At 34.2% G+C, this 10275-nt stretch overlaps 1 protein-coding gene across 1 annotated transcript; it reads left to right on the top strand.

The window, feature by feature from the left end:
• Window positions 1-564: 564 nt before the first annotated feature.
• On the top strand, window positions 565-5395 carry LOC139699953 (uncharacterized). Its single transcript, XM_071598346.1, has 3 exons — window positions 565-726; window positions 1121-1333; window positions 5258-5395. The coding sequence occupies exons 1-3, from the start codon at window positions 565-567 to the stop codon at window positions 5393-5395; spliced, it is 513 nt and encodes a 170-aa protein (XP_071454447.1).
• Window positions 5396-10275: the final 4880 nt, after the last annotated feature.

A 10275-nucleotide genomic window follows, 5' to 3' on the forward strand; every position in this document is an offset into this window, starting at 1 on the left:
CCCAAAAAGAATATATTACGTTGCATCTGTGTTGATTTATATGCTGTACAATTCATTCCCGTATTTCATAACTTTGTTATCAATCATAGGTATCATGATTTGTGACAAAAATGGGAACTGTTTGAGTATGTTAGCTTGGTAAAGTAATTTTATTTACATTACTGTTCATTTCTTCTTTCCCAAAATGCTTTCAATCATCTTGCGCCTTCAATGACAATGTTTCCGTGACATACATAACTGCGCTCCACATCAAAGAAAATGCGAGTAGTTTCTAGACATCCTTTCTTTACGTCCGTGTCATATCTATTGATAAATTATTTCAAATCATTCAAGATCTATTCTTATTTGATATTTTCACCCTACTGAACAGTAGGGTTGGATTACCTTGTGCTTCTTTATGGGGTCCACCGTAATGGGCGAATTTAACATAATGCCATAAAGGACTTAGTATTGGGTGAATGCTACCATCACCTACCAAACTGACTGAGTTTGATTACTGTTTTTATTGTCTATAAGGAGGTGAGTGATGTCCTGACCCAAGACAATAAGAGTCCTTGGGAGCATATGGTTGATGGTACATCTGACAAAGTGTGGTCATCGAATATTACCAGTGAATCTGTTGTACATTCGGTGGGAACAGCATCAGTTGAGATGAAGAACCCATATTCACCAGTCCATGGAATGAATTTTATGGCCATTAATGATTGCAATGAAGTGAATATTCAGGTGAGTGAATTGAGCTGTTACCCATTGCAATCATAACCAATTCTATTTTACAATTAATATTATAGTGTCTTGAAAGTTTAATTTTTTTTTTCTTAAGCATGTGGAAGAAGTGCAATAGGTTTCAATGGCTCTGGCCTTTCAAAAACCTATACTGAAATGGTGAACCATAATTTGATGATGTTTATTCCATTAAATTAATGGTAGATGCATGCAATTTAAGCACCTGAAGTCATAATCTTTGATTGTTTTGCAAAATAATGGATACCAAAATTGTTTTTAAGCGATAATTACATGACCAAGTTTGGCCAAAAAGATTTTTTGCCCTGAATCACTTATTTTGAAATGGTTATCATATGCATTCATAAAATCATATTGTCTATTCGCTTTGAATTAGTTTCCTGGTGAGATCAAGAAAGAGATTGAAGACGAGACCATCGCCAGTGATGCTGTCGACGGCAGTAAGGTGGATATGCAAGATGACATGATCATTATCAAAGAAGAATTTGACACTACCAGTGGATGCCCTGTTCCTCTGAAAATTGATGCTGGCTCATCAATACAGGAAGGTGATAATCATTGGTCGGAAAATGAAGATTCAAGTCATTTGGTGAGTGCATGTATTCATTTCAGGAGCATAATTATCAATCTATACTTTCGATCCAATTTTCTCTTCCGGGTCAAAGTAGTGTTATCATCGACAGATGTAATGAACACTTCAATTTTCTCCTACTGATTGGGCAAAGATCACTTAATATAAACCTTGTCTCCTAGATTTTGTATATGGGGTCAAATTAATGACAATAATGCCCTCGGTCGATAAGTCGCAGGATGAGTCTGCTTTAAATGTTCTCCCATATATATACAGGGTGTATTCCAAAAGTAATGTAATAATCACATTTCCCATGCGACTCCTATTGAATGGAGTGAAATCGAGTCACTGTTGGTAAGTAGGAGTGACTAAGGTATGCTTCAAACCAGTTTCAGTGCTCTCTAAGTTGTGGAAAAAGCAGGACATCCGTTTTGTGCGCCAACCAGCAATCTGCATCTACTGTAAATTTGCTGTAAATATCATGCTATTTACTTAATGGTATTAGTGTATATAAACAAGACTACTGCTTTTTGTTGTATAAGATGATTGCAATGGTCTGCATATGCAATTCCATTCAAATGAAAATGGCAAAAGCATTGAATTACTGCTCATGATAGAGGTGGTGTATTCAAATAGGTAAATGTAGTGATTTGTCAGTTTTTTAAGAGGAGATAAGATATGCCCAGGATTCTATTGCAAATTAAAGTGTCAGGATAGATAATGGCTTTTATGTAGCATGACATGTATTAGGTTTATGTGAAAATTAGGGCAGGATTTAATTTTCAGAACAGGAAATAGACAGCTTGGGCCAAGTAAGGTTTGTTCAGGTAAGTCAGAATTGTGGTGATTCTGGGTATTTGCTGGGATAACCTCGTTTTTCCCTTCTTTATTCTTTTTAGCATCTCTACGTAAAAATCATATTATTTGTTCTTTCCCTGAAACATGAATTTATTATATGTAGCCGGGTATTAGATGCATTGGTTAGGCTGAAAGGCCTTTAATGACAGGAGCACTCATATATGTGCGATCCCTCAGATCTATCTGTCTGTTGCTTGACAGTTTTTTAAGGTTTTTAATCACCTTAACAGAGAAGTGGTTATCAAAACTTGGTAGTGGGAAGCAGGTTGATTAAGGATGGGATAGTTAAGGATCATGATGGTTTTGGTAAAATTGTATTATTAATGTAGAAGAGAGAAAGGGTTTTGTTTAATTGACTGACATACTGAGCAGGGAAGAAGTTACAGTAAAGGCTAAGTTAAATATTGTTTAATTTTATGGTATTTGGACAAAGAAGTGATGATAAGGTGAGGGCTTTTCAGGCAGTTTGGTTGAAAGAGAGAAGTGTATTACGTTAAAGGTTTGAGAATTTTAGTATTCAGCAGTATTTCAGGGTAATCACTTTTTCTGAGACAGTAAAGTAGCTGGTTGGTGTATTTTTATTGGAGAGGAGTGTTCTTGTTGAAACAGAAGCTACAGAATGAGTCAGAAGGAGGTGAAGGACTTTGCATGTGAACAGAGGCCACAGTTGAGATAAAGTTATTGTTGATAGTTGGTAAGGTTCATTCAGACTGAGTTGAAATTATTTTTCTACTGGTGAATGTTGATAGCTTTGAAAGTTATATTAGAGTCAGATATAGATGAATTGAAAGATACTGGAAAAGAAGAAGAAAAAGACATGACAGTACGGTTTGAGTGTTTCTTTGATGAGAAAAATTATGTTAAAATTTACCCTTAAATAGATTGGCATATGCATTCACTGCATTTTATAATGACCCTTCAAAAATTGAGGTTTTGCAATATTTTTCTATGCTTAATGGTAATGGTATTACTCTGCAAGAGCTTCCCGGCACTTTTCTTACCCTTTCACAAAGGTCAAGTCACAGTACGTAACATCAGAAGAGATTCCACTGTAAACTTGTGGGTGATTGAGTAAGTTTTGCTAGGGTTAAGGCATCTTTGCATAGCCAAGCAAGTGAGTGATTGGTGGGCCACTGGCGCAGAGGGAAACCTCTTGTAAGCCTCAATAGAGTATGATTGCTTGAGATTAGCAAGGATCAATGGTGCTTAATATATCCAAGCAAGAGAATTTGTAATTATTTTGTTTTTATTATTATATTACTTGTGACTTATGGGCCACTGGTACAGGGAGAACCTTTCGTAAGCCCTGATTGAGTGTGAGTGCTTGAGACAAGCAAGGATCAGTGCAATATAGTACATCTTAGCTAGAGAGGAGGTGATTATTTTTCATTTATTATAATTTTTAATTTTATTTCATTATATGTGAATAGTGAGCCACTGATGAAGAGGAATATCTCTCGTAAGCCATGATAGAGTGTGAGTACATGCAACAAGCAAGGATCAATGCTGCTTAATGCATTCATTCTATAGAGTTTGTAATTATTTTGTTTTTATTTTTATATTACGTGTGACTGATGGGCCACTAGTGCAGAGGGAATCTCTCATTAGCCCTGATTGAATATGATTGCTGGAGTCTAGCAAGAATCAATGCTATATAGTTTATCTAAGCTAGAGGGTTCATAATTATTTTTCATTTGTTGTAATTTTTAATTTTATGTCCCTATGTATAATAAGTGAGCCCATGACGCAGAGAGAAACCTCTAATAAGCCCTGATAGTGCGAGTGTATGTGACAAGCAAGGATCAATGCTGCTGAGTACATCCAAGCTAGACAGTTTGTATTTTTTTTTGTTTTTATCATTTGATTATTTGTTACTTATGGGCCACTGGTGCAGAGAGAACTTCTTGTAAGCCCCGATTGAATGTGATTGCTTTGGAGTAGCAAGGATCAATGCTGTATTGTCCACGCTAGATACTACATGATTTATATGCAGTTGCCATTTAATTGTTCTTATCATTTATGGTATCTAATTATGTCAATTATTTTTAATTTTTTAATGTTATTTCTTATTAGTTTTTTTCATTTTTTATATAATTTTATAATTTTTATAGATTTACTGTTTATATCTTCTCTATTTTCCCTCATCCATCCTTTGCCCATTTATAAGAGTACGGCTGGTGTTGACTCTTCACATTATATTTCGGAGGTTATTGGTGCTCTGAATTATTGGTAGCATATAAAATGAGGGTTCTCAGGATTATGCAAGTATATGAAAATTCTTCAGAAGATGGGCAAAATTTGAGTACTATTCAGCAAGGTTAAATCATTATCGAAAAGTAAGAAGGACAGATCTATTCTAACAATCAGAGATAAATTGAGTATGAGCTTAAAAAAAAGATCCAAGAGAATTGAAATGAATAATGTGAAAAACTGTCTGTTAAAGAACTTAGGCCAACATCGTTACACAGTAAGAGAACTTGGGTCAGATAAAGAATGCTAAGACAGAAAATATCCAAGAAACTTGGAAAGAATATTAAAAAAAACTGAATGGTTAAGACCTAAGGTATCCAAATTTATGCATGAAAAAGTAAGCTTACAGTGAAGAAGATGCCTTAGGTCCAGGCATATCCGATGTTGGCATAGAAGGGGCTTTAAAGCCAATTAAGTTGATAAGGTGGTAGGGGTAGACAATGTTTGCAGAAATACCAAAAGGTTTTGGAAAATATGAGAGAAAGAGTATATAGACTGGTTAATAAATGTAAGGATGGAATCTGGCCAGAAAAATTTATGTGATAAGTTTTAGTTCCTTTCCAAATAAGGTAAAAGTCACATCATGTGAAGACTACAGAACAATTAGTGTGAAATACTGTACATCTACAGTGTTCTTCTTTGGTTTGTCAACAAAAGGATACAATCAAGCAAATAATTACTTAGGGGATTTTTTTCATGAGCTATCAGCTAAAATATGTATTATGTTGCAAACAAGTTAACAATTTTTTTCTTCATTTCAAAAAAAGCATGTATAACAAAAATATTTTTCATGATATCCTGAAAATCTGTGATATATTTTCATTGATCTTGCAGGATCCTTTGGAAAATGCAGAAATAAATATATCCCCTGAAGAAGAAGTTGATATTAAGGATGATTGTGATGCTGACATTCCTCAGATGGAAGTAAGACTGGGAGGGGAGGTGTTGCAGGAACAAGGTAAGGAGAGCTAAGGACTGTGCTGACACTTCCCTTTTTCTACTGTCTGGTGTAATATAACCATTGGAGATTAACTCTTGCAGTACTACTAAGGTTTTTTGGAAAACCTGGGTTGATTTTTTAAAATTGTTTTTAAAATAACAGAAAGGCCATTTTAAAAAGTTTGATAATTTTGCAAAAAAGATGTTTATATTATCATTGCTTTTAGAATAATTTATAAATGTATATTATATTATTTATTTAGCAACTTAGACAAGATCTTTTATTAATCTTGCTCTGTTTTTAAGCTTTTTTCTTTTGTTTTGATATAAGATTATTATTTTAGATTTTATCAGTAAAGAATGATATCTTAAAAAACCCAAAACAACCATTTCCCCATTTCAATATCTGGTTTTCACCTTTCACCAAAGCATTTGTTAGAAATATTAAGCTTATTAAAAAATTGACATGCAAAATTTTTTGATGAATTTGTAATGTCTGCACAATTCTTTTAATGAAAAATTAAGATGGGATTAAGACTCCATCTCGGGATGTCCTCCTATAGGTCTATAGAGCATCTTCATGGCAAAGTTACCTGATCTGGTTTACTTAAACCTGAAGTTGCTCATTGAAACACAGGCTAAACTGTTGTCAGAGAAATAACCTGCATGGTGATATCCTGAGAATGGGAAGTCTTTCATCTGAATGCCACAAAAATCTATGATCCTAAGATGTGAGTTAGTTTAGTGCCTTTTAATTTTACCCTAAGGTCCTCATGGGATATTTTGGTATGGCAAAATAGACAATTTGCTTGGGTAACTCATTAAATTTTGCCGAAAGTTGATATTTTTTATTTTAGCCAATAAAAGTATATACAATTCATTCAATGAAATCAAATCAAAAGTAAGGAAAATCAATTTTTTGAATTAATTTAATTTAAGGTCATTACACAGCACTGCCTCACCATTGATCTTGTCAATAAGTTATCAAGATAGGCTAAGACATATACAGGATACCTTTAGTGCTGCAAAAATTTAGTGTGAAAATTTGATTAATTAGTTTTTTCATGAATTTTAAAAATAATTTTAATGAAATATCTTCTGAAAAATGCATATAGAGTTAATTATAATTCATCATAATAAGTTGCAAAAATAATTTGCCACTAAGTAATTCATTATATTTTAGCCAAGAAAGATACAATTTATGTTCCCAACGCAATCATTAAATAGTTCAAATCATCTGAAAATCCTAAGATATATAGGATAATTAAAACTAATTAATTGCACTATTTAATGTTATCTGCTGCATACTCACATTTTCCTAGTCCTAATCTTACTATTTTCTTAATTATGTCATATCTATTGTTATTGATTTATTTTCTTCCTTACATTAAATGCAACAATATGAAATTTCCCTGATTTTAAAAATTCTTTTCACAGAGAAAAATATATCATTCTTTAAATGATATATTTCCTTTCATGTGTGCTATGAAATACTTCAGAAATATTTTTCTTGATCTTTCTTGAAGTCCCTGTTTAAAAAATAATGGTTTTGGTATCAGGGTAACACTAAGTAAACCCATGCAGAACAGTTATGTGAGACAATTATGACCCCTTTTATTAGCTATTTTCCTTTATTGGTTGTGTGTTTGCAATAAAAAACCTGATTTCATTTTACTTTAAGGCCATGCTATATTCCTTTTTTTGCTCAGCAATATCAGTTTAAATCTTATCAATAAAATATTACCAAGCAAAATAACCTAGTTTGTATCTCTCATTTATTGGGAAGATATTGAAGATATTGTAAGTGACTTTTAGTACATACTTTATGTACTTACAAAGGATAAGGTGCTTATTGATTAAGCATGATGGATGAAATAAGCAATTGACATAACAACAGAAAGGGTAAAATTTTGCAGATACACAAATGAGGACCCAAAGGTAACAGAAATTGGGATGCAGTAGTCAATAAGAGCTGTTTCAGTGGAACAATTTTTTTTTCATTTTGGCAGAAAACATGGTGGAGTATTCAGAGTAAAATACTGCAGTATAATTTTATTTCCTGTTGGATGAATTACCAGTGCAACCATTAGTAATGCTCAAGACTTGTTATGCCAATCTCTTCTAAGGAAACCCAGAGTCTATGAGTGATTTATACTTTTGAGAACCAATTCAATTCAAAAGACCAATCACAGTCAGGCTACCCTTCAACATCAGCAACTGATCAAAATATTGACAAAATCAATGCACTCATTGGTGAAGATCATCACAGAACCATTAATCAACTCTGTAAGATGTCTGGAATTTCCTTGCATTTCTTTTTGGTTGATTTTTTCTGAAGATTTGCATATGAAAAGAAAGATTTTCATACCTTATTGCAGCAAAATTGGGCTCATACCCTTCTCTTTGTGATGCAATTTTTGAAAAAAAATAGCATGACATCATTTCTCTACTGCCCTTCCCTGAGAAAAACATATTGACTCTGACGAAGGTAAAAAAAATGTGCTAGAAAGCATAATTCAGAATGATCTGAGGCTTTCCTGGCAAATACTGTGGATGAAGGCTTCTCCGGTTTTGCACCAGGTCAGTTAGGGTAGCACCAACGTTTCGACAGCTAACTTTGCCATCGTCTTCAGGGTGAATTGGCATTGCCAGGAATGTGCCCGGGATTTATGTTTGCTCTTGAGTCTGCCGACTCGTGATTACTAATCTGGAATCCATTGTCTCAATTTACCTGGTTCTTGTTCAATCTTATGTGGAGTTCAATCTTATGTTTTCAATGAGTTGCTTTTCCACTGATCTCCCCGTTTCCCCAATGTATGATCTCCCACACTCGCAGGGTATTTCGTAAACCCCAGCTCTTTTTAGATTCTGGTCGTCCTTCAAGGTGGATAAGAAGGATTTCAACTTGCTCTGAGGTTTATGTATTGTCTCCACCTTATGTTTCTTAAGAATCCTGCCAATCTTTTTCAATATGGTGGACAAAAACAGGCTGTAGGCTCTGGCAATCAGAAAACAGCGGACTCCAAGCCAAACGTATTAATACTGGGCACAATCCCGGCAATGTCACTTCACCCTGAAGACAATGGTGGAATTATCTGTCGAAATGTTGGTGCTACCCAACCTGACCTGGTGCGAAACCAGAGAAGCCCTTATCCCCAGGCATAATTCAGGTCAGCTTTAGTTAATGACAGATGCTTTCTTCCTGGGATTTCAGCACAGCTGAACTTGCTAACATACATACATACATTGACAAATGACTTTTTACAGTAAAAGATGTGTACATGCATACCTATAATAATTTATTTAAAATAATACGTTTATCCAAACTGGTTTAAACAATTTTTTTCATTGCAGGAATATATTATTAAATGAATATCAACCTTACCTTATCCTTCAAATGTTTCAGATGATTACCAAAAACAAGATAATGCAGGAGAAAATGCTTCAGCCACTCAACTGAATGTGAATAAAATTTGCAGCAAGGTATTTGAACAAAGGGACCCTCTCAAAGATGATGTAATTCATGTGCATCTTAACAAGGTGATGCAATTCAAATGTGATGTTTGTTTGGAGGTATTTAAGAGAAAAAAACATCTTGAAAGTCATATCAAATGGGTGCATGCTCTTAACAAGGAGCACCAATGTGAATTCTGCTCCAAAAACTTTCTAAATTTAAGTAAACTCAAAAGGCACATGTCAACACATACTGCGGAAAGGCCATTTCAATGTGCATTATGTTTAAAAGGTTTCGCTAAAAATATAAATTTACAGATTCATATGTTAACACACACTGGAGAAAGGCCACACAGGTGTGAAATATGTAGCAAAGGATTTGCTCTTAGTAGTAGCTTAAAGAGGCATGTCTTGACACATACTGATGGAAAGAGGTACAAATGTGATGTGTGTTTAAAAGCATTTCCTTATAAATGTTTTCTAAAGGATCACATGTTGACACATACTGGTCAAAGGCCACACAAGTGCAACATCTGTTCAAAAGCATTCGCTCAGAGAAGTCATCTGAAGTCACACATGATTACACACACTGGTGAAACACCACACAAGTGTCATATTTGTTCTAAACCATTTGCAACAAAAGCTTCTTTAATAGGCCACATTACGACACACACTGGTGAAAAACCGCACAAGTGTGACATTTGTGCAAAGGCATTTGCTATGAGAAGTCATTTAAAGACACACATAATGACACACACTGGCGAAAGGCCACACAAGTGCAACATATGCCCAAAAGCTTTTATCCAGAGCTGTGAACTAAAGGCACATATGCTGACACACACTGGTGAAAAGCCACATAAGTGTGTCATTTGTTTGAAAGCTTTTGCTGTGGGTAATCTTCTAAAGAGACACATGAAGACACACACTGGTGAAAGGCCATAAAAGTGCAATGTCTGTTCAAAAGCATTCATACAGCGTTGTCATCTAATCTCACACATGCTGACACACTCTGGTGAAAGGCCTCACAAGTGCAATGTCTGTTCAAAAGAATTCATTCTGCGTACTCACCTTATCACACACATGAAGACACCCTGCAAAATGATCATAAAAATGTAAGATCCTAGAGCTTATTTCACTCTATAGAAACGATTGTAAAACTTTCATTAAAACTTTGTAACAAAGTGACATTATTATCCTGTTTAATGTAATTTCTTCAAATAAAAAAGAATTGATAAAATGACAAATCTCAGCATTATTATGTATATCATGATAACAATAATTAATCCTCTTAGTGCGGCGGGGATCTCAGGGGTACTAGTGAAAAGTGCGAAAGGGTAATTTAAGAAAATGTATCACCTTAGAAAAAAAAAATATGAAGTTATTTGTTTACATATCCATGTTCAGTTTTTTTAATTTAAAATATAATATTATAGTTAATAATGATGTAATATATTTACATC

This window comes from Hetaerina americana, unplaced genomic scaffold, assembly GCF_022747635.1.
Source record: "Hetaerina americana unplaced genomic scaffold, ioHetAmer1.1.p SCAF_99, whole genome shotgun sequence".
NCBI classification, from domain to species: Eukaryota; Metazoa; Arthropoda; class Insecta; order Odonata; family Calopterygidae; genus Hetaerina; species Hetaerina americana.